The sequence below is a fragment of the Hypanus sabinus genome, chromosome 8 (genome assembly GCF_030144855.1).
Source record: "Hypanus sabinus isolate sHypSab1 chromosome 8, sHypSab1.hap1, whole genome shotgun sequence".
In the NCBI taxonomy this organism is placed as follows: domain Eukaryota; kingdom Metazoa; phylum Chordata; class Chondrichthyes; order Myliobatiformes; family Dasyatidae; genus Hypanus; species Hypanus sabinus.
Window position 1 is genome coordinate 12,595,038 of NC_082713.1, and position 26,131 is coordinate 12,621,168.

The window sequence follows — 26,131 nt, forward strand, 5'->3', positions numbered from 1 at the left end:
AAAGTGCCAAAAGGGCCTATTCCACTCTCTAGCTCAGTAAGTCAATTAAAAAGATCACAACATGTAAGTAACTCGCGCAAAATGCACAAGAAACTCAGAATTTATGGAGGTGAATAAGCAGATGTTGTTTCAGGCTGAGACCGTTTATCAGGTCATTAGGGTCTAAGATCGAACCATCAACTGTTTATTAATTTCCATAGATACTGCCTGACCTGCTGAGTCTCTCCAGGGTTTTGTATCTGTAACTCTGGATTTCCAGCATCTGCAAACCTCTTGTGTTTATGTACAAGTGAATGCTGACTGTGGCATGTATTCACAAGGTTACCTTATGTGCATAGACAAAATGACAACCTGCCAGAGTCTACCGGAGAGAGAAAAACAAGTGGGAAACACAAGAGATTCTTCACATCCAAAATACTGGAGGAATTCAACAAGTCAGGCAGCATCTATGGAGGTGAATAAGAAGTTGAACCAAAACCCTTCATCAGGACACAAAAACACTGACAGTTTATTCCTCTCCATAGCTGTCTCCTGTCCTGCTGAGTTGCTCTAGCACGTTGTGTGTGTTGCTAAAGGGCCTTTCATTCTTTTTGGATGTCTCTGACAATTGCAAACTTTTCAGAATGGAGGAAATGCATGTAAAGCATTCAAAACCTGGACTTAAAGTTAAACTTAATAATAATAATACATTTACTTAAAACACTCCTGTTAATCAAATGAAGATTGCTATTAATTAATAAAAATAAAATAAATGAACTATTTTAATTTAACTAACAATGGTCGATGCATTCGACTGAATGAGTCCACATTAAGTATGCTCATCATGGCCACTGTAAAATTGATGGGGTCAGATACAATGTACGCTGGAGCCAGTACATTACAGAATGGCTCTGGATTCAGGGATCAGCTGGGAGTTCAGGCAAGCACATCTGGAACATTTTGACACACGTGCTGCACAGCTGGCAAAGCGTCAGCTCCAACCAGCCCTCTCTCTCATCGGGAAGCAGAGCAGACCATTCTGAACGCTGTTAACCCCCTCAGAGGAAGGCATTGTCATGTCAAAGAATTTATCCTGGGACCAGCATGTGAGTGCCACAACAACACCTCTGCTCTGTCAGAAATTTGCACAGATTTGGCATGTCATCTAAAATTGTGACAGACTTCTATAGATGCACAGTGGAGAGAATCCTGACGGGTTACATCACGGACAGGTATGGAAACACCAATACCCAAGAATGGAGAAGCCTACAAAGAATGATGGATATAGCCTAGTCCATCACAGACAAAGCCCTCCCATTACTGAGCACATTTCCAAAGAGTGCTGCCACAAGGAAGCACCATCCATGCTCAAAGACCCCCACCACCCAGAACATGCACTCCTCTTGCTGCTTTTATTTACTTGTTTGTTTATTTATTGTTTATGTATTTTGCGCATTAGTTGTTTGTCATTCTTTGTATGTGATTTTTCATTGATTCTGTTGTATTTCTTTGTTCTGCTGTGAATGCCTACAAGAAAATAAATCTCAAGGTAGTATATCGTGACATACATACTGTATATGCAAATTGATAGTAAATTTACTTTGAACCTTTAACTCTGAAATCAATTGTTGCAAATGTTGGAAATCTGAGCTATAAGCAGACACTGCCAGAAATGCTCAGCAGGTCAGGCAGTGTGTGAGTTTCAGCTCCTTTCTTCAAAAATGGGAGAAGATGTAAATAAGACAAGTTGAAGAGAAGTTGGGGGGGGGGGAGTGGAGATTGAAACAAAGGGTGGGGGGGCACAAGAGAGGATAGGAAAAGCATTTGATTGGTGCTGACTAATGAGGCATGGTGAAGACTGGTGCAGAAAGAAGAGTGTGTCCAAGTAGCTTTCCAGGGAGAGAGGCGGGCAGTGTCTCTTTACTGTTTCTTTCTTCATGAGCAGTGTTATTCAAACTCTCTTGATTGCTTTTCAATCACCATGTCCTTCCCATTGCTGGGTCCACCTCTTCCACCCAGCTACGCCCAGTTCTAGTGTAAGAAAGATATTAAAATTAAATATTAACTTTATTTGTCACATGTAGATGACATAGAAACATTGAACCGTACCGTGAAATGCGTTGTTTGCATCAATGGCCAATGTAATCTGAGGGTGTGCTGGGGTCAGCTTGCCGTTGTCACCACACTTCCATCACCAACATTGCAAGCCCACAACTTACTAACTTGGACACATATGCCTTTGGGATGTGGGAGGAATCTGAAGTGTCTGGAGGAAACCTGTGTAGTAACAGGGAGAATGTACAAACTTCTTACAGGCAACGGTGGGAGCTGAATCCATGATCACTGGAGCTGTGAAAATTACCCGAACTGCGGCGCTACTATGCCAGCCCAGACCCAGAATGTTAACTCTGTGGAATCTCTTGTGTTCATGACTTTCCTGCCTCCATCTTGACAATCCATTTCATTATTTTATAAGAACCATTCTCATTCTTCTAAATTCCAGCACATATATCTCACCTCATGGACCAACCCCTTCATGTCCAGAATCAGCTAAGTGAGCTTCCTCTGAGTCGCCTCCAAAGCCAGTAATCTTTCCTCAGTATACTGCATCTATGTTAGCACATCCTTAGCTGATACTTCGCCCATTTGCTTCATTCATCTAATCATTAATGCTCAAAGATTCTTGCACTGACTCATCAACCATTCTATAGCCCTCTGAGATTCTGATCTCCAGCTTACTGGGTCACGGTGGTCTGATTAAGCCAGTTACCAGCTCCTTCAGCTGCTGCTCAATTAAAGTGGCAACTGATCAAAAATAAATGACCTGTCTGCATCTGTGTTGGAGGAGCATGATCTGCTTTCCTGTGATTTCACCTCTGGTAACCAAAGGGCACTGAAAGGACGCAATTGGTAAAGGAATTAGGGAGGCAGGAAAGGATGCTATATTTTTCTAGAACATAAGGACGTTGCCTGCATTGGAGAGCATGTACTGGATGATTTAAATGCCGGCCCAGATGGACAGAAGAGGCAATGTTGGGCCATTTCTGCTGCCTCTACTGCGACGTTTACTCCTCTCTCTGCGGCACTGCTCCAGCTGCTCTGTGAGCTTCCAGGTGATTTGCTCCTCTGTGTGATGAAGGCTATGGTCTACTCTGGTCGCTCCAGGCTCTGGGTCAATGGAATCAATTTGGTTCGGAATGTTGTTTGCATGGTTTGTGTTTTTTTCCTCTCTCTCCATACGCTGGGTGTTGGTCTTTTTTTAAATTCGGTCCTTTGGGTTTCTTGCTTTGTGACTGCCTATAAGCAGACGAATCTCAAGGTTGTGTAATTTATACATTTCTTAATAAAAATGTACTTTGAATCCTTAAAAGAAAACTGAAAGGTCTGAAGGTAGATAAGTTACCTGGACCAGATAGGGTACACCCCAGATTTCTGAAAGAGGTGGATAAAAAGTATGTGGAAGCATTAGTAATGATCTTTCAAAAATCACTAGGTTCTGAAATGGTTCCAGAAGACTGGAAAATTGCAAATGTCACTCCACTTTTCAAGAAGGGAGAGAGGCAGAAGAAAGGAAACTACAGGCCAGTTAACCTGACCACAGTGAGATGTTAGAATTGATCATTAAGGATGAGGTCTCAGTGTACTTGGAGGCACATGATAAAATACACCATTGTCAGCATGGTTTCCTCAGGGGAAAATCTTGCCTGACAAATCTGTTGAACTTTATGAAGAAATAACAAGCAGGATAGACAAAGGAGAATCAGTTGATGTTGTGTACTTGGATTTTCAGAAGTCTGTTGACAAGGTGCCTCACAAGAGGCTGTTTAACAAACTGCAAGCCCATGGTATTATAGGAACAATCGGATGGATCATGATAAAGCAGTGACTGATTGGCAAGAGGCAAATAGTGGCAATGAAGTGAGGCTTTTCTGGCTAGTTGCTGGTGACTAGTGGTGTTCCACAGGGGTCTGTGTTAGGACCAATTCCTTTTACATTATATGTCCATGATTTTGATGATGGAATTGATGGCTTTGTTGCAAAGTTTGCAGACAATATGAAGGTAGGTGGAGGGGCAGGTAGTTTTCAGGAAGTAGGGAGGGTACAGAAGGACTTGGATTAGGAGAATGGGCAAAGAAGTGGCAGATGGAATACAGTGTCAGGAAGTGTATGGTCATACAGTTTGATAGAAGAAATGAATCAGTTATCTATTTTCTAAATGGAAAGAAAATACAGAAATCTGACGCACAAAAGGATTTGGGAGTCCTTGTGCAGGATTTCCTAAAGGTTAATTTGCAGATTGAGTCAGTGGTGAGGAAGACAAATGCAATGTTAGCATACATTTCAAGAGGACTAGAATATAGAAGCAAGGGTGTAATGTTGAGATTTTATAAAGCACTGGTGAGGCCTCACTTGGAGTATTGTGAGCGTGTTTGGGCCCCTTATCTTAGAAAGAACGTGCTGAATCTAGAGAGGGTTCAAAGGAGATTCACAAAAATGATTCCAAGTTGTCCTATGAAGAGCTATGATGTCCTATGATGCTCTGGGCTTATATTAACTGGAATTCAGAAAAATGAGGGTGGCCTTATTGAAACCGATCAAATTGTGAAAGGCCTTAATAGATGTTGGAAGGATGTTCCCAATGGTGGGAGAGTCTTAAGACCAGAGGATACAACCTCAGAATATAGAGGTGTGCTTTTATAGCAGAGATGATAAACTTCTTCAGGTAGAGAGTGGTGGATCTGTGGAGCTCTTTGCTACAGGTAGCTGTGGAGGCCGAGTTTTATGCATATTTAAGGCAGAGGTTGATAGATTATTGATTGGTCAGGGCACGAAGGGATGCAGGGAGAAGGCAGGAGATTGGGGCTGAGAAGGAAATTGATGAAATGGCAGAGCAAATGCAGAAGGCCAAATGGCCTAATTCTGCTCCTATATCTTCTGGTCTATGAATCCTTGAGGAAGGGTTGAGTGTCCAGTTATGCTGACGTAATTTTACCTTGAAGAACAGAATGCTACAATCCCATTATAGTTTGTTGACAATTGCAATATCATGCTTTGGGCCAAAGCATTACTATATGTTAGAGTTGTTAGAAAACACTTACAAGGATAGATTGAGTGACCAAGGTCTTTTCTCTCTGGAGTGAAGGGGGCAGAGAGGTCACTTGGTACAGGTTTAAAAATACTAAAGGCATAGTTCGAGTGGATAGACAGGGACTTTTTCCCAAGATGGAAACGGCCAATATGAGGGGACATAATTTTGAAGTGATTGGAGGAAAGTGTAAGGGGGATGTCAGAGGTACGATTTCTTACACAGAAAATGGTGGGTGTGTGGAACCTGCTGCCAGGGATGATGGTAGAGACAGATATATTAAGGGCATTTATGAAGCTTTTAGAGAGGCATATGGTTGATCGTAAAATGGAGGGAAGGGTTGGATTGATCAAAGAATAGGTTAAAAGCTCGGTGCAACATCATGGGCTGAATGGCCTGTACTGAGATATAATGCTGTATGTTCTGTATTCTCTGTCTGAGTGGTGTGGAATGAAATTGATTAAATGTTTTGATAAGGGGATCATTAAACAGCCCTTAACATAGGATATTGAAGGTTCAGTAGTCACACAGCAGCAACTTCCCACTTTGTGTCAGCAAGACCATAGAATTGATTTTGGGCTTCAGGAAGTGGAAGTCTGGGGGTCACTCCTCATTGAGGGATCAGTGATAAAAAGGGAAAGCAGCTTCAAAGTGCTGGGTCCTTCTTGTCCTTAAGGGTCTCTCTGGTTTGTCCTCCTTCCCCTCACCCCGCCTTCTTATTCTGGCTTCTTCCCTCTTCCTTCCCAGTCCTGATGAAGGGCCTCAGCCCGAAATGTCGACTGTTTATTCATTTCCATAGATGCTGCCTGACCTGCTGGGTTCCTTCAGCATTATTTATGTGTCCTGAGTGTTAATATTTTATCAAATCTATCCTGGTCAATCATTAATGCAATCATGAAGAAGGCTTGCCATTTGCTTCATTGCACTAGGATTTTGAGAAGGTTTTGTACATCACTAAAGACTCTTGCAAATTATTATAGATGTGTGGTGGAGAACATTGAGACTGGTTGCAGTACAGCTTGGTATGGACTCCAATATACAGGACTGCAAGAGGCTGCCAAACAATATAGTCTCAGCCATTTCTTGCAGAGACTAACCACCCAGGACATCTTCAAGAGGGTGTCATCCATTATAAAGGACCCCCACCATCCAAGACATGCCCTTTTCTCATTACTACCATCGGGAGGAGGCACAGGAGCCTGAAGACTCATCACACTCTGTGATTCTCCTCTGCTATCAGATTTTTGAATGGTCCATGAAGCCATGATCACTACCTTGGCATTCCATTTTTGCACTAGTTATTAAATTTTGCAATCTGTAGTAACTTTATATCTCTGCTGCCACAAAACAACACAGTCGTGATATATAGCCATGCTTAAGGACAGCTTATATCCCACTGTTATCAGACTCTTGAACAGACCTATTGTACAATAAAATAAACTCTTCACCTTGCAATCCACCTCGTTATGATCTTACACCTTATTGTTTACCAGCACTGCACTCTTTCTGTAGCTGCTACTCTTAATTCTGCACTCTGTTATTGTTTTACCTTGTTGTACCTTAATACACTATGTAATGAATTGATCTGTATGAATAGTGTGCAAGACAAGATTTTCACTGTACCTTGGTACATGTGACAATAATACACCAATTTCAATCTAATTCTGATTCTGAGTAGAAGATTCTTCAATGAGGTAACCGAACCTTAGTCATTCTCTATTATTACATGGTGATGAAAGTGCATAAATATACATTCATGAAGAAAGCTGGAATAGATTGGGCTAATTGGAATCTGAAAGAAGGATTCTGAGGGGGACTGACAGATTAAATGCTGAGAAAATGTTTTCCCTAATGGGAGTATCTAGAAGTTGGGACCAGAGTTAGAGAATAATGGGTTACTAACTTCAGTAAAGATTGAGAGGAATTATTTGGAAGATTGTGAAGATTAGCTTTATTTGTCTCTTGTACATCAAAACAGACAGTGAAGAGTGATGCTTGCATTGTGGATGTGTTGGTGGCAGCCCGTGACTGTTTCCATACTTCTGGGCCAATATAATGTGCCCATAACTTCTAACTCTAGCCTGTACATAGTTGGAATGTGGGTGGAAACCAGAGCATCCGGGGAAACCCATGTATCCATGGATAGTATGTATGAACTCCTTATCGGCAGTGGTGGGACTTGAACCCCAATCATATAGCTAACGTATATGCAACCATATAGCTTAATTTCTTCTGAGCGTGTGGTTAAAAATTTGGAGTTCTCTACCTGAGACAGGTGTGAATGCACAACCACAGTTGGACAGATATTAGGACCACAGTGGAATCAAAGGGTACAGAGAGACAGCTGGGGAAATGATGTTGAGGCATACATTGGATCAGCCATGACGTGACTGAATGGTGGCCACACTCAAGGGGCTGATAGTCTATTCTTTCTCATGTTTCTTAAGTTCTCATGACTGTAACATCTCAAAGGGGGTGGTGCGATAGCATAGCGGTTATCGTAATGCTTTACAGTGCCAGTGACTCAGGTTCAATTCCCAATGCTGTCTATAAGAAACTTAGTAATTTCTCCCTGTGACCATGTGTGTTTTCTCTGGGTGCTCCGGTTTCCTCTCAAAATCCAAAGACGTAAGGTTTTGTGGGTTAATTCATCACATGGGTCTAGATGGGGCTGTGTGGGCTCACTGAGCCAGAAAGACCTGTTACCATATGTACTAGCGAGGCCTCACTTTAGACCATTGTGAGAAGCTTTGGGCCCCTTATCTACAAAAAGATGTGCTGACATTGGAGAGGATTCAAAGGAGATTCACGAAAATGATTCAAGGATTGAAAGGTTTATCATATGAGGAGTGTTTGATGGCTCTGGACCTGTGCTCACCAGAATTCTCACTGGAATGAGGGGGATCTATTGAATGTTGAAAAGCCTCAATAGAGTGGACCAGAGAGGATGTTTCCTGTGATGAGGGAATCTAAGACCAGAAGAAACCGCCTCAGAATAGAGGACCAACCATTTAGAATGGAAATGGAGGGAGTTTCTTTAGCTAGACAGGTGAATCTGTGGAATTCGTTACCACAGGCAGCTGTGGAGGCCAAGTCATTGGATATACTTAAGACAGAGGCTGATGGATTCCTGATTAGTCAGGGCTTGGGGATATGTGGAGAAGGCTGGGTATACAAAAATATGAGGGGTTTAGATAGGGTAAATACAAGCAGGCTTTCTCCTCTGAGGTTGGGTTGGACTACAGCCAGAGGTCATGGGTTAAGGGTGAAAGGTGAAAAGTTCAAGGGGAACATGAGGAGAAACCTCTTTACTCAGAGGCTTGTGAGAGTGTGGAATGAGCTGCCAGCACAAGTGGTGCATGCAAGCTGGATTTCAGTAGCTCAGAGAAGTATGGATGCGTGCATGGGGGATGGTAGGGGTGTGGAGGGCGATGGCCCTGGTGCAGGTTGATGGGAGTAGGCAGTTTAAGTGGTTTGACACTGACAGGCCTGTTACTGAGCTGTGCTTCTTTGTGACTCTATCACTCTTTTGGGGCGGTGAGGGAAATGGATCAGCCATGTTGAAATGGTGAAGCAGACTCGATGGGGCAAGATGGCCTAGTTCCGCTCCTGCATCTTATTGTCTACCTTGCTGTATTTCTAAATCATTAAAAATGTAATAAGGAGATTTTGTGAGTGACAGTTTTAATGGATGGTGACTTGTTTGTTCTTGCAGGATGCTGGAGGACGATCTGAAGCTCAGCAGCGACGAGGATGAAAGTGAACAGGTAAAAACTGTAACAACTTCCTTGAATCTCGACGTGACTGAAATTATCCCCAGGGCAAAAATTATACTGAATCACAAAGCAAAATGTTTGAATCCTTCGATGACAAAGGGATGTGTCAGAGAGGTACAAAGGCAGAGAGGGAGAATTCCGGAGATTCCGATCCAAGAAGCTGAAGATGAAGGTTTCAGTGGTGGTTCAATGGAATTTGGAGATGTGCATGAAGTCAATATGAGGTCTAAAGCTCTTCTGCCTGTACATGAACCATATCCCTCCATTCCCTGTAAATTCATGTCTCTATCTAACCACCTCTCAAAGGCCACTACAGTATCTGCTCCCACCACCATCTCTGGCAATACCTTCCAGGCACCTGCTACTATCTCCAAAAAAAATCTGCCCCATACATTTCCTTTAATCTTCCCCCACTCCTTACCTTAAATACATGCATTCTATTCTTTATCATTTACATCCTGGGAAAAAAATATTATCTGTGCCTTTTATATTTTTATACATTTCTATCAGGTCTCCCCTCAGTCTCCAAAGCTCCAAAGAAATCAATCCAATTTTGCTCAAACGCACCATATAGTTCATACTCTCTAATTCAAGCTTCATCCAAGAAAAAGTCTCCTTTATGCTTTCCACAACTTCCACATCCTTACTGTCATGAAGCGACCAGAATCACACTCAGTGCCTCTGTATAAAACACCGAAGTTTTATACAACTGCAATATGACTTCTTGCTCTTACACTCAATGCCCAAACCAATGGAAGTATCTACATTGTGTGAATGGATTTCAAAATGCATCAGTCACCTCTTTCCCTCATAAATTTCATGACCTGATGCATGCACAGTCTGTTCCCACCCGGACTCGTAGGATCCTCTGGGAGGAATGGATATTGAATACAATCTGAGCCAGTTAGACTGAGGTTTCACTTTGCATTCTCTTACCTACCAAACCAGTCCGGGGACTTGCTTGGTCCTCAGTTATTTAGTGACCTATCTCTTGTATCACATTGACTCAAACACAATCAAGAAACAAGCCCAGTTCTTAAAGAAATTTCACAGATCTTGTGAAGTAGTGGCCCATGCATGAAGGAAACAGGCTGTTCCAGATATCGTAGCGTTCCCTGAATGTGGACTCACAACATTTATACATGCCCATTAATGCTGCAAGATAGTCCGATGCTTCTTGCTGGAATGTTATCAAAAATATGATTGCTGAACCATTAAAGAGGGAAAATCTTTGTCAAAGGTTTTAACTAGTGTTGTAATGCTGGGGAGGGAGGCATTAGGGAAAGTATTCCAGAACTTTAACCACTTCCTGATCTGGCTTTGGTTCAGTACCATGATTATGATCTTCTTTGAATTGTTGTACATTAATGCAGGAAGCAGTGTTCCAGGAAACTTCTGATCACCCAGTTAACAAAGATATCTGGTGATAATACCTAACTGGCCGCTGTTAAATCTTAGAAAAATAAATATACTTAACCTTCACTTGAGAGGAGCTTATGAAATTATGAGAGCTGTAGAGAGATTAGACAGTCAGTATCTTTCTCTTTGAGAGGCAGGGTGGAAGTATGTCTCTGCTAAAGGGGGTGTAAGAGGCTCCTTCCCTCCGCCAGCCTTCAGGTGTAGCACCTGCTCAGCCCCACAATCAGGGTCAAGTGAAGCCATTGGGGCAGGTGGTGGATGACCATATGAGCAGCTCGTGCATATCATAAATCCTGGTTATGTGACCACTGAGGCCAGGCAAACAATCTCTGAAGAGTTATGATATGGTTGGGGTCACCAGCCTTGTAAAACACAGCCCGGAAGAAGGCAATAGAAAACCACATCTGCAGAAAAAATTGCCAAGAACAATCATGGTCATGGAAAGACCATGATCATCCATGTCATATGACAGGACACATAATGATGATGATTATGATCTTTCTCAAAGAGTTGAAATATCTAAGACTAGAAAACACAGTTTGAAGGTGAAAAGGAGATGTGTAAGGTAAGGTTTTTCACAGAGGGTGGGGGGAGGAGGTGCCTGGAATGTGCTGCCAAGGGTAGTGGTAAAGTCAAATATGATGGAATTGTTTTAAGTCTCTCTTAGAGAGACACATGATCAGGCCTATTCGAGAGGACTAGAATATAAAAGCAAGGATGTGATGCTGAGGCTTTATAAGGCTTTGGTCATACCACACTTGGAGTATTGTGAACAGTTTTGGGCCCGTATCTAAGAATGTGTTGGCACTGTAGAATGTTCAGAGGAGGTTCGTAAAACTGATTTCAGGAATGAAAGGGTTAGTATGTTTAGTGCTTGATGGCTCTGGGCTTGTACTCGCTGGAGTTTAGAAGAATGAGGGGAGTATCTCTTTGAAACTATAGAATATTGAAAAGGCTAAATATGTAGAATGTTGTTTCCTATAGTGGGGGAGTCTTGGACCAGAGGGCATAACCTCAAAATAGAGGGATGTCTATTTGGAACAGAGATGAAGAGGAATTTCTTTAGCCAGAGGGTGGTGAACATGTGGAGGCCACATCATTGGGTTTATGACTTTGTGCAAGAGGATTAAACAGAGTGGACAGTCAGATACATTTTCGCAAGGCAGTAATAGCTAATACAAGAGGGCATAACTGTAGGGAGTTCGGATGAAAATACAAGGGGTTGTCAGAAATAGTTTTTTTTACACAAAGAGTGGTGGATGCATGGCACACGCTGCCGGGGTGGTGGTAGGGGTATTTAAGAGACTTTTGGGATAATCACATGGATGAAAGCAAAATGGAGGGCTGTTTGGGGAAGAAAAGGGTTAATTTGAGCTTAAGGTAAGTTAAAGGTTCGGCACAACATTGTGGTCCACAGGGCCTGTACTGTACCATGCTGTTCTATACATAATTAAAAAGAGCAGTTTATGCTTTGGGTATCTATAGGCAATCCACAATGGTGTATTTCATTATGTATGGTTTTTACAATGGCCGCAGGATCCCTATAAAATGATATTCCTGTTTTATGTATTTGTAAGTTAATATAGCACCACATATGACAGGAAATCAAAGGACGGGTCTGGAACTTATTTTTTATATATAAATGCTTTTCAATTTGCTTGTTTGTAATAGTTTTGTGGACACAGACCTTTGGCCTGTGACATTAATACAAATAAACTCATAGGCCAATGGCCTTGTTCATCATGATTGACTCACAGGGCATCAAATTCAGATTCATATTCATTTATTTATTGCATTTACATTCAAACATACATCAAAATGCATCATCTCATCATCCCAATATAATGTACAATAAATATCAATTGAACATACACTTGAGGGTTGTATGTATTTCATTTGGAGGACCTGTGTACTTTAGAGTTTCAAAAAGGATGCTGTACCCGAAGTAAATTGGAGCTGACTGTCAGCTTTGAAGATCTAAGGAAGACATAAATCAATTTAATTACAGTCAACATCTGTTCTTACAGCTTTACTGTAACTTGGCTTACTCTGGCAGGCTTTCTCTCACTTTAATGAGTGCGGCAACCGAAGACCTTAAAGCGGTGCCCATTAACCCAGCAGAGAAGGGCTGTGGGCACAGATCATTTGTGAAGAGAAGCATGGGACTGACACCCCCAGCCATTCTCCCAACGAGCAGATGATTGAACTTGACATTGATGTTAAATTTCTGCAGAAGGGACAAATCAGAGTTTCAGTCACCATTTAATGACCAGTGTGCTGCATTATATTTTTTCCCGTGTTTAAACAACTTACACTAAGGGGAGGTGTGATCACTCGATTCAAGTATGATGTCCTCCTAAGGGGTTACCAGTTGGTGGATCCTCAGGTGGTTGTAGAGCATGGTCAAGTATCCACATAGTCTGGTGTAGTGTGGCCAAGAGGAAGTGGTGGCTGTCATTAGTGGTTGGGCCTTCTGGTTGGTCAGTCTCTCTTTTCACAGCTACATAGTAAAGGCTACTTACATAACCCAGCTCCCTTTTGAACAGATTTCCTCCAGGTGTATTTATTGAGTGGAATGCCTTCCCAGTTTTTAGATGTAATGTTGAATTTTTTTGGATGATTGCAATGTTATCTTGGAAGTGTTTCCTTTCCCACCAGGGGCTTACTGACTGTCCTTCAGCTTCGGGTAAAGGATCTGTTTGGGGCAAGGTGAGTTAGGCATCCAGAGGACACGACCTATCCATGGGAGTTGGTGTTGCTTTATCATAGTGGAGCTGCTGTTTCATGTTGGTCTCCTCCTGCATGCTGGTGTTATTGTGTCTGTCCTCCCAGCTGATCTTTGAAAGCTTTCATAAGGATCTTTGGTGGTATAGTTCCAGGACTTGAGGGGTAAGAGGGGCCGGACAGCTGGGGCTCAGTTGATAGACTCCTGTCTTCAAGACAGAGGTGTATGGGCTTCATTCCCCCCTCTGGGGATTTGACCATGTGAGTCTCAGCTGCCACATCTGTGTAACACCGCCACAGTGCCAGTTTTCATCATCCCTTTTCACTTGAGGCCTGCCTACTCTTCCATGAAATATTAAAGGGGCTAGCTTTATCTGTTCCATGTACATCGAAACATCCAGTGAAATACGTCATCTGTGTCAAATTAAATCAGCGACGATTGTGCTGGGGGCAGCCACGCTTCTGGCACCAACATAGCATGCCCACAACTCACTGACCCTGACCCGTACATCTTCGGACTGTGTGAGGAATCCGGCACCCCCACGCTGTCATGGGGAGGACATATAAACTCCTTACAGACAGCAGCAGAAATTGCACTTCCCACCACATTACCATGTCATCCCATGAATCTGAATATTCAAGATTCAAAGTAAATTTATTACCAAAGTAGGTATCTGTCACAATATGTTATCCTGTGATTCATTTTCTTGCAGGAATTTATAGGAGAATAAAGAAATGCAATAAAATTTATGTAAAACTACACATAACAAAGACCAGCAAACAACCAATGTGCAAAAGAAGAAAACTTGTGCCAATAATAGAAAAAAGATAAATAATGCTGAGAACATGAGTTGTAGAGTCCTTGAAAAGTGATTCCACAAGTTGTGGAATCAGTTCAGCGTTGAGGTGAATGACATTGATCCACACTGGTTATAAAGCGATAACGCTTCCTGAACCTGGAGCTGTAGGACCTAAGGCTCCTGTACCTCCTTCTGGATAGCAGCAGTGAGAAGAGAGCATGTATCTATATCTGTAACCATCGTGTAATAATGGAATGATGGAACATAGTTGTTGAGTTGAGGCACAAGTCGGTCAGTGTCAATCATGGATGTTGCATCCCATCTATCTAGATATGCAAGCCAGGGCAGTACAATGTGGAGAGCGATCTGTTGCCCATATAACAAGCTCCCCTTCTCCACATATCTGATAAACCCAAAGGAGCGGCAGCAACTGATACAGTTTGGCATCAGCAGTGTTGCAGGAGTTGCCAATCAGGGTTGAACTCAATTTAGGACTACCAAATGGACTCCATCACCAGATTTTTCCTCAGGGTTCACTTCCGAAGCCTTCCCTGTGAGTGGGTAGAGCTACAAGGGAACAGACGTTTAAGATCAGAGTTTTCCTTCTCCTAAATCAGCTGCCAACCATGGTTGATGAGCCCCATCTGCTCAGAGTGACTAGATTAAAGACACCAGTAATCTGCCTTTGCCTCTGCTCCTGTCAGTAGAAGCATTTCTTCTGGGCTTAGTAGCTAAGCTACATGTGAAGGCCAGGAGCTGGACTTTGTTGTCAGAGACTATTTGAGCTGCACACCATTAGGAGCATTTAATAGGTAGTTGGAGCTTGTACCCTTACCTTCCCTGGCTATGATAACATTATGGATTATAATCAGGGGTTTATCACCTGTGACTGGTAAATGGTTCCTGCTAATCAATAGTTTTAGTATAGATTGTCACCAGGTTACTGGTTATGGGGACCTGCTGTGCTCAAAGGTTGCCATATTTACTACACTACGTCAACAACTACCAAAAATATTTCATTGGCATTTTTGGACATTAAACGATCAGTGCAATCTCAAAGTTATTCATAAACTTTCAGAATTTTCTGGCTGCCATTGGCATAGTTGGCAGTTTAATCCAAATGTAAATGGTTTCACAGTAGTGTAGCCTTTAATGCAACACTTCACTCTTGAGGGCACTTCCAGAGTTTGGAGTTCAGTTCCAGTGCTGTCTCTGGGTGCTCCAGCTTCCTCCCACAGCCCAAAGACGTACCGGGTAGATTATTTGGTCATTGTAAGTTGACCCGTGATTAGGTTGGGGTGAAATAGTTGGGTGGTGAGGTTGCTGAGGTGGCCTGGCTTGAATGTCCAGACGGGCCTACTTTGCGCCATATCTCTAAATAAATAAATAAATGAATAAATGGATAGATAAATAGATAGATAGATCAATAAAGTGCTTGATTGTGTATCTGGGAGTAGATAATGGGTCTGGTTCAACAAGATACATAATCATAGAGCGATACAGCAGGAAACAAGCCCTTTGGCCTAACGGGATCATGCCTACCAAGTCCCATTTGCCCACGTTATGCCCCACATCATTATGGACCTTTCCTTTCCATGCACCTGTCCTAATGTCTTTTAAAAAATGGTTTTATTTTTACCTGCCTCAACCACTTTCCCTGGCCCCTCATTCCATATGCACATGTGTGAAGATGTTGCCCCTTAGGTTCCTATTAAATCTCTCCCTCTCACCTTAAGCATCTTCCCTAAAGCAGGGCGACCAAAATTGACCACAATTCTTCCAAGTAGAACTTCACCAGCATCTTGTACGTGGGATTTCGAGGGATTTTCAGGGAATTCCTTCTGCCAATATATCTGACAGATAAAATGATTCTCATTATGTTTTTCATTTCTGATGTATTAAATACAGTGTCTTTTGTCTGTCATTAATCACCATTTCATTCAAGCTAACTCCTCGTTATCATTCTCTGCCACTATATCATATCCATTCAATAATCTCATTATGAGCTGATCTATTATCTGCCTTCTTTATAGGGTCAGTGGTGAAGAAGTTAGTTATGTGCTTAATCACATCTTCAAATTCAGGATTAGATTTATTATCACCGGCATATGTTGTGAAATTTGTTGTTTTCTAGCAGTAGTAGAGTGCTGTACATAATATACCCTCAAAGGCCACTTTATGAGCTACCTCCTGTACCTAATAAACTGGCCGTTGAGTGTGTGTTCATGGTCCATCGCCTTTTGAAGATTTCCTTCATGATGGAGCTGGTTAAGTTGACTGAACTTTCCAATCCTGTGCAGTGCCTCCTCCCTACCAGACAATGATGCAACCAGTTCGAATGCTCTTCACTGTCCACTTGGGGAAATTTGCTTTGAGGGGATTTGGTGACATAGTAAACCTCCTCAAATATCCCCGTCCCAGTGGTGCTGCCACATTCTCGGAATCTTAACTCTACCTCTCCAGTAATTGGCACTTTCATCATCGTTATGTGCCGTGTCATACGACATCAGCGATCTATGACCATGATAGTTCTTGGCAAATTCTACAGAAGGGGTTTGTCATTGCCTTTTTCTGGGCAGTGCCTTTACAAGAGGAGCAATCCCAGCCATTATCGATACCCTTCAGAGGTTGTCTATCTGGAGTCGGTGGTCACATTATCAGGACTTGTGATATACACCAGCTGCTCATAGGACCATCCAACACCTATTGGCACTTTGACATTCTTTATGAATTACTTTAGACCACAGTGTGTTCTTAGCACCATCCTGAGTGCAATATACACAAAGTGCTCCAGGAGCTCAGCACGTTTGACAGCTTCTATGGAGAGGAATAAGCTGTCAATGATTCGGGGTGAGACCCTTCTTCAAGATTTTGCACTATCCTTTCATTTTGTGCTCACTGTTCAGATTAGTATTAGTTTATTGTCATTTGCACAAGGGTTTAATGATGATCCTTGCTCCTTTGAAGTTCAGAGTGAACGGTGTCCACAGTAGTAATAAATACTGATGAGCGTAAACAATAGAATGCTGCAAGGTATAGTAGTGCAAACTGAATTAGTGGAAAAATGTATTAGACCATAAGGCATAGGAGAAGAATTAGGCCATTCAACCCATCAATTCTGCTCTGTGTGGTTGATTTATTATCCCCCTCAACCCTAGTCTTCTGCCTTCACCCCATAACCTTTGACACCCTTATTAATCAAGAACCCATCAACCTCTGCTTTAAATATATCCAGTGACTTGGCCCATACAGACATCGATGGCAATTAGTTCCAGTTTCACTGGCTAAAGAAATTACTCCTTATCTTTGTTCTAAAGGGAATTCCTTCTATTCTGAAGCCATGTCCTCTGGTCCTCGACTCTCTAACTATTGGAAGTATCCTCTCCATGTCGATTCTATCCAGGCCTTTCAATATTCAAAAAGTTTCAGTGAGATCCCCCGTATACTTCTAAACTCCAGTCAGTACAGTTCGGGTGCCACGGAAGCATAGCAGACAGTGTGATGCAATTACAGTTTGGAGTGTTCCTAAATTTGGAGTTCAATTCCTGTACTGTCTATAAGTCCCGCATGTTCTCCCCATGAGCTATGTTGGTTTTTTTTCAATGGTACAAAGACATATCAGTTAGTATGTAACTTGGTCATTGTAAATTGTCCTGTGATTAGGCTAGGGCAGGGGTCGGCAACCCGCGGCTCCGGAGTCGCATGCGAACCCTTTCATCTCTGTGCTGCAGCTCCCTGTGGCTTTGGAAAATAAATGATGAGTATTTAATTAAAATGTATTTTATGTTAGTTTGTTAGTTTCCGAAATGTAATTCTAAATTTGAAGATTATGGTGATCTTGTACAATCTAAATAAAACGTGTTTTTAGTCGCTATTGATATACGTCACCACTGCCAATGCCTGACACCCGCCAGTGCGCGATTTCTTTAATTTTTCGATCCAAGGTGGGCTAACTATGGAGAATTCTAAAAAAAGAAAAGTGACTGAAGAAAACAGAACGTTTAATGATACATGGGCAGATTCATTTGCTTTCACTGCTGACGAGACTGATTTACCGGTATGCTTAATATGTAATGAAAAACAAGCAAACAACAAAAAGTCAAACGTCACAAGACATTTCCAGACTAAACACGCAGCCTTTGCTCAAAAATATCTGGATGGAGCTGAGAGAAAAACTGGTTTGCTGCTGGAGGACAATTTAAGTTCGGCGTTTTTCATAAATACAAGAAGGACTCAAATAGACATTGAGTATTTTACTTAAAAGTAAGCTTCAACCCAACGTCTTTTTTTCGGAGTTCAAAATGTTTTTGTTGCATGCAGAAATGTAATTTCGTTTTCTCTGCAGGAGTTCATCGATTTCATAAATGCAACACATTATAGTTTGTTTATACATAGCATAAAGGCAAAAAAAAACGTTGTATGCAGTGCTATTTCATTTTAAATGCCAAACGGGTTTTGTGGCTCACAGTGTTTTCTTTTCTGTGGGAAACGGGTCCAAATGGCTCTTTCAGTGGTAAAGGTTGCCGACCCCTGGGCTAGGGTTAGACAGGTAGATTGCTGGGCAGTGCAGTCCGTTGGGACTGAAGGTCCTGTTTCGTGCTGTATCTCGAAATAAATAAATACAGGTCCCGAGCTTGTGCTTATTGTATTTGTTATCACCATGTACTCTGTACACTCTGTGTGCCTCGTCTGAGCAAGGAATTTCATTACACACTTCCCACCTGTGTTGGAGTTGAGCTGCAAGCTGGCAACTCAACCTTGTAAAACAGGCAAATGCTAAACAAACGGCAAGGTTGCCACCTGATGTGTCTGAGGGTGTGGGGAGGAACTGGTATATATAACCAATCTGAAATATGACATTTTTCCAAAGTGTCCATCTGTGCATTTTTTGCTTCTCCCTTTCTTCAGACATGCACTGGAATCATTGGAACTGGGCAGAATGGACTAGATGGGCCAAAGGGCCTGTTACTGTGCTGTAGTGCTCCTTGTCTCCATGGGTGCATGCTCTCGCTTGCCGTAAGTCACTTGGAGCATTTGTAGCACTCTGCTGTATCAATGATCCCGGAAAGAGAGGCAGATGACAAATGGTCAGCTGCTCTCAATAAATTGTTCACCACAGCAAGCAAATTAAGAAACGACTGTACTTGATTAATTAATGCATGGGTTGAGTGTTAATCAGCAGAGTGTCCAAGATTGTACTTGGAGTGCACAGTTTCCACCAAGCATGTTTAGCAAATGGGTCCACCACATGACTTTTGTTGGTGATACAAGATGAGGGTTGCATGATAACATAGCAGTTCACATTACATTGTAACAGCACCAGCAACCTGGCTTCTGCCGCTGTCTGCAAGGAAGTTGTACATTCTTCCTGTGACCATGCGAGATTTCCCCCGGTGCTCTGGTTTCCACCAACAATCCAAAGATGTAAGGGTTAGTAGATTTTAGAGTCATAGAGCACTGCATTAGAGAAGCAGTCCCTTCAGCCCATTTAATATCTGCTAAACTTTTATTCTGTCTAGTCCCATCAACCTGCATCTGGACCACAGCCCTCCATACCCCTCCCATCCATGTACCTATCTAAATTTCTCTTAAATATCGAAATCAAACAGACATCCACACTTACGCCGGCAGCTCGTGCCACACTCTCATCCCTCTCTGAGTGAAGAAGTTTTTCCTCATGTTCCCCCTAACCATTTCTCCTTTCATCCTTAACCCATGGCCTCTAGTTGTAGTCTCACCCAAACTCAATGGAAAAAGCCTGCTTGCATTTCCCTATCTATATCCCTCATAACTGTGTATTCCTCTATCAAATCACCCCTCATTCTCCAACGCTCCAGGAAATAAAGTCCTAACCTATTTAATTTTTTCCTATAACTTAAGTCCTCAAGTCCTGGCAACATTGCCAGTGACAGTTACTGAATTCAACTTGACTATTTTTCTGCACTTGGTATTTATTTGCCTCTGAGGCATGTAAGAAGAGCACTTTACAATAAAAAATACTGAAGAAAGCAGCAAGCTAAGATCTTGCAGGATGTCCAAGTGGCTGCAATGATTGTATTCAAATGTACGAGTTCCTGCAAATTAACCACTCAACCCCCCTTTAACCTTGGACAATTGTTCTGAATTTGCACACTTTGCTTAAAGTAGGAAGGTTGGATCTCTTGGTTATAATCATGCAGTTTGGATATAATTGTGCTGCATCACACAAAACATGCTGGAGGAACTCAGCAGGTCAGGCAGCATCTGTGTAAAAGAAATAAAGAGTCAATGTTTCAACTGTTTATTTCTCTCCATAGATGCTGCCTAACCTGCTGAGTTCCTCCAGCATTTTGTATTTTGCTCTGGATTTCCATCATTTGCAGATTCCTGGTTCCTGTTGTCTAATTTGTCACAAATACATAACACAGATCCATAATTACTTGAAAGTAGCATTCTGTGGGGAAAGGGTCATAGAGATGAGGTTTTGTACATTGACCTTCATAAATTGAATGCAGGAGTTGGGATGTTATGTTGAAGTATAAGTCATTGGTGAAGCCTAATTTGGAGTATTGTGTGCAATATTGGTCACCTACCTACAGGAATGAGGTCAATAATACTGAAAGAGAGTAGAGATAATTTACAAGGATGTTGCTAGGGCTTGAGGACCTGAGTTATGGGGAAAAGTTGATAGATGAAGACTTTTTCTCCTGGAGCATAGGAGAATGAGGGGTAATTTAATAGTATACAAAATCAGAGGTATACAAAATAAAGAGAGGTATTGATAGGGTAAGCAGACATTTTTCACTGAGGCTGGGTGTGTCTAGAGGAAGAGGTCATGGGTTAAGGGTGAAAGGTAAAGTATTTAAGGGGAATATGAGGGGGGTTTTCTTTACTCTGAGGATGTTGAGAGTATGGAACGAGCTGCCAGCAGAAGTGATGGATGTGGGTTTGATTTCAGAATTTAAGAGAAACTTGGATAGGGACTTGGACAGGAGGAGTATAGAGAGCTATATTGTGGATGCATATTGATGGGTATAGGCAGATTAATAATTCAACATGGACTAGATAGGCCAAAAGTTCTGTTACTGTTCTGTAGTGTTCTTTGACTCTGTGACATTAGACCTAGAGCCCATGGACCCCTAGCTTAACTGTATTTGTCCATGGCAAAACAAAGGGTTGAGAACCCCTGCTCCAGACTCAAATTCAATATCCTTCAGAATTTACACCCTGCTGTGTCTCTTCCAGCTTCAATTTCATTGCATCCTGCAGCCCAGTAAAAATACAGTAAGTGCTCTTCAGCTGTCGTTTGACTATAAATGGAAAGGAAAGGTCAACTGATCAAAGTGTCTTCCATGTAACATGGCTCCGAATAGAACAGGATACAAGGAAGCTTTGATTGACTTTTCCGTTTTGCTCATAACTTGCTCCAGAAAAAAAGCCTGATGTAATGGATTACAACAGTGACTTTAGACCCTGCAAAGATTTGGCAGTGAGAAATCATGGCCAGCACAAGAAAATGCACAGAAGTTTTTTTGATAAGCAATAAATGAGATCTTCATGGTACACATGGGCCTTGATTGAAGATTTGACTTAGGCTGGTAATGGTGAGGATGATTGTAGAGTTTTTTTTCAATTGATGGATTAGATTTAGTGATCAAAGGATAATCGTTACAGAGCATAACTGAGTGAAGATTGAATAAAGGCGATGGTTAAGCAACCTTGAACTGCATTTAGCAGAAGGATGTCTTGTGGTATTATTCTTCCAAAAAAAGTCTAAAATGTGACAGGTTAATTGAACCTAGGTAAACTACTGTCTGAAATCTATCCAGTACAATGGCAGTTTCATGAAATAAACAGTGCTTTCTGAATTGCAGTGAGATAGCAGACTGTTAAAATGATTTGATAGACTGCATTTTCAGAAGCATTGAGCCAGCATGCCTCCTGGCCGTGTTGCTTAGCAACATTTTAATTCAAGAAGGATCAAAAAGACAAAATCCCTATGGAGTTGAAAACAGAAATGAGACTGCAGTTGACAGATGATATGAGTTGTTTCATATAATATACTGTGAAGATCACTGAGTTCTTTCATGAATGATAAATGGTCTGTACACAGATCAATGGGTTCTGCAATAAACTGGAACCATGGTCCATATCTGAGGTAGCAAAGGTTGCATAATCGGGAAGAGACCAGAAGATTTGGTTATTGAAACAATTCCCTGTTTGTTTTTGCTGGTGCACAGCGTGAATGGAAAACCTGCCAAAACCTGGAAGTCTCAGATTGCTGTTTTACTAGCATCATAGCAACATAGCGTCAGCAGCGCATAGCATAACATTATTACAGTGCTAGTAATCTGGGTTCATTTCTGCCACCGCCAGTAAGAGTCATACAGTGATTAGGTTAGAGTTAGGCCATTCAGCCCATCAAAACTGCTTTGCCATTCCATCATGGCTGACTTATTTTCCATCTCAACCCCATTCTCCTGCCTTTGCCACCCATACTGATCAAAGGCCTAATAATTTCCACTTTAATACCCAGTGACTTGGCCTTCACAGCCACCTGTTACAATCAATTTTGCAGATTCGCCACCCTCTGATTAAATAAATTCCTCCTCATCTTTCTGAGGGTGTGCCCTTGTCCCCGACTCTGCCGCAACTGGAGATATCTTCTCCACGTCCACTCTACCTAGGCCTTTCAATATTCAATAGATTTCAATGAGATCCCCCCCCATTCTTATACACTCCAGCCAGAACAGTTCTGTCGCCACGGTAGCATAAAGGTTAATGCGATGCTGTTGTAGCTCGGAGTATTCCGGAGTACAATTCCGGTGCTGCCTATAAGGAGTTTGTATGTTCTCCCCATGTGCTCTGGGTTCCTCCCGGGTGGATGTAATTAGATGGCATGAACTCATTGGGTCGGAAAGGCTTTTCCTTTGAATAAAAATAAATAAATAAAACTGTACCAACCTATCCAGTTTGAAACACTGCTAGAGCCCTCACTGTGAGATTATGATAATTAAGTAATTGTGCTTCTCCCTGTGTGTCATACCTTCAAGCCACAGCAAAAGTAGTGGTACGGATTCAATTTCAACATTTAAGAGAAATTCAGATAAGTACAAAGGTACATGGATGAGAGAACTGTGAGTCCTGGTGCAGGACCATGGGACCTGGCAGATTAGTAGTTCAACACAAACTATATGGGCCCAAGGGCCTGATAATGCGCTGTAAAGTTCTATGTCTTTATGACTTCAGGCCAAAATCACTTGTAAGAATGTCATCCATGGACAAAGAGGATTGTTCTGGATGTAGATATTTGCCTGTTTGCAGTAAGCTGTAGTTCGATTTCCAATTAATAACTTTTTTAAACCATAGATAAACCACTAACTAGTTGTCTTTATCACTGCCTTCAATATGAATGAAATTGGATATTATTTAGGCTTTGCCCCCATTGCACACAGGGTATAAATGTTTTGTACATGATGATTTACCTAGAAGTGGTCAACAATATGACAGTGTACAGGGTCTTGCACAGGTGAATGAAGGAATCCGCTGACATTCTTCCCAAGCTCATGAAGTAAAAGAGTAGCAGGCAGGGAGAAAAGTTCAAATTAGCTTCAAATTTGAGACCAAGTCAAAGTTGAGTTTATTGTCATTTGCACAAGTACATGCATGGACAGGTGAAATGGAAAACCTGCAGCAACATCACAGGCACAGAGCATCAAAAAAACAGCACTTACAAGAAAAATGTAAATTAAGCATAAATTATGCACAGTTTTTGCAAGAAAGAACATACACATTTTAGTACAAAGTGATCAAAGTTGTCATAGTGTTGCTAAACTGTACTGATTAGAGATTCTTTAAAGTTGGTTCAAGATTACAATGATCACACACATCATCAAGTCTTGTATTTCTTTCACATTGAAGATTATATTCAGACTTCAGAAGATAAAATGTAGGGAACATCAAACTAGGGGATGAAGTTATTGTATTGAGGAGGAGAACTGAGATAAAACACATAAAGACCCTTGGAATTGGTAAACAATTCAAGACAAAGTTGCCATATGAACATGTACGTGTATGTACGGCTGCAATGAAAAGCTTGTCTGCAGCAGCATCATAGACACATGGCATTAAAGACAATATTCAGAAAAAAAAACATCCATTTTACAAACCTATACAAGAAACAACACAATTTGAACAAACTAAAAAGATGATTGCAGTACAGAGTGGTCATAGTGTTCCTGCCATAAGAAAATATTGCCAGTTGTTTGAAGAACTGAATAGCTGAGAGAAAGTAACTGTTCTTGAACCTGGTGGTGTACGACTTAAGGTTTCTGCATCTCCCGCCGAATGGTAGCTGCCAGAAGATGGCATGGCCTGGAAGGTGGGAATCTTTGATGATAGACGTTGCCTTCCCCAGGCATCTTCTGGAGATACTAACTGACGTGATGTGTCGGGGAAAAAAACAATACTCTCTGCAGCTTCTTACATTCCTGAGCATTTGAATTGTTGTACTGGACCAGTCAAGATACTTTTAACCGCACTTCTAAAGAAGTTTGTTCGAGTGTTTGGTGGCAGAGGAATAAAGGGGAAGAAAGAAAGGGAAGACTAAAAGAAATAAAACACAAATTAAGGAAAAGTAAACCGATCTTTGCAACTTGGGAAAAATAATTGGAACAATTTATTGCCTCAAGACTGACACTAAACCCAGTTTTAATCAGTTTTGTTTATCAAGTCTGGATTATTAATTAGTACGATTGGCAGGGCCTTTCCAACATGAATTACAAGCCCTAAGTGGTTGCAGTGATTCTACTGAGGGTATAAATCTAGCTGTCTAAAGACGTTTGGTGAAATTTCAATTTTTTTCTGTTTGGTCTGAGTTATTGGCAGTGTATTGCAATTTGTGTGCCATTTGTGGAGAATAGGAACTCAGGCTTTCTGTCTCCCTCATCACAGATATCTGTTTTCTTTAAAAAACACAAAATAATATTGGCAAATGACTTGAACACAGTTATTTTTACAGCAATCTCTGGGCTGTTAAAGTAATCTTATTCATATTTTGTACTAGGCAAAGCCAGACCTCTTGCCTTGCATTAGAACTGAAAGAGCCAAAGTCCCAGATTATATTCATGAGAACGTCAAAGTCAATCACTGACAGATGTGCCCAAACAGAGCAAAGAGCTTCTGACTCACTGAGGTTCTGCTTGCAAATCTTCCAAAGAAATTCAAGGTCGTCTTGAGGCAACAATTGGTTTGCGTCAAGGATTCCAGAAATATTCTAATTGGGCAACACAGTAGCGTAATGATAAGTGTGACACTATTACAGCTTGATGCATTTCGGAGTTCAGAGTTCAGTACTGTCGCTGTTCTGTAAGGAGTCTCTGTTCATTCTTCCTGCGAAATACAAAACTTTTCAATAGGTGCTTCTGTTTCCTCCCACGGTCAGAATCAGAATCAGGTTTATTATCACCAGCATGTGTCGTGAAATTTGTTAACTTAGCAGCAGCAGTTCAATGCAATACATAATGTAGAAGAAAAAAAGTAAAGATAAATAAATAACTAAATTGGTGTATATTGAATAGATTAAGAATCATACAAAGATGAACCGGTTAGTAGTTTAATTGGTCATTGTAAATTGTCCTGTGATTAGATTAGGATTAATCAGGTATATCGGGGTTGCTGGGGCAGCATGGCTCGAAGGGCTGGAAGGGCTGTGTTGCTAAAGAAACAAACAAATTATAAACAAATGGCCTTATTACTTGGTCCTGCCATTCAGAATTGTCACCCGTCTTTCATTGGCATAGAAAGGGGGCGATTTTGCCCAACAGTTCTCAATGGAGCAACTTCACTAGTACCACAGACCATGCAAGCTCCACACAGACAAGAGAAGATTGGATCTGGATCTCTGGAGCTCAGTCAGGATCAGAATCCAAATCAGGTGTATTATCATTGACATAAATCATGAAATTTTGCTGTTTTGCGACATCTGTACAATGCACTACATAAATATACTATAAATTATAATAAGAATGTATGCAATATAGAACCCTGAGATTCATCTTCCCGTAGACAGTCATGAAACACAGAAACACCATGGAACCCGTTTAAAGGAAACATCAAACACCCCAAGCACAAAAAAAAACGAATTACATAAATGGCAAAAAAAACAAGTGAAATTAACTAAGTTATGCAAAAAGCGAGCAAAAGATAGTGAGATAATATTCATGGGTTCATTGTCCATTCAGAAATATGATGGTGGTGGGAAAGAAGCTGTTCCAAAATCATTGAGTATGTGTCATCAGACTCCGGTACTGCCTCCCTGATGGTAGCAATGAGGTGAGGACATTTCCTAGGTGATGGGGTTCTTAATG

General features: G+C 41.5%; 1 protein-coding gene across 6 annotated transcripts in view; it reads left to right on the top strand.

Annotated features, from left to right (window-relative positions):
• The window catches only part of aff2 (AF4/FMR2 family, member 2), a 690,205-nt gene that overhangs the window by 499,983 nt on the left and 164,091 nt on the right, over window positions 1–26,131 (top strand). For all 6 annotated transcript variants that reach the window (XM_059976692.1, XM_059976694.1, XM_059976693.1 and 3 more), the window contains one exon: window positions 8,781–8,832. In XM_059976692.1, coding sequence (XP_059832675.1) covers window positions 8,781–8,832 — 52 coding nt within the window. The remainder of the gene's footprint in view (window positions 1–8,780; window positions 8,833–26,131) is intronic.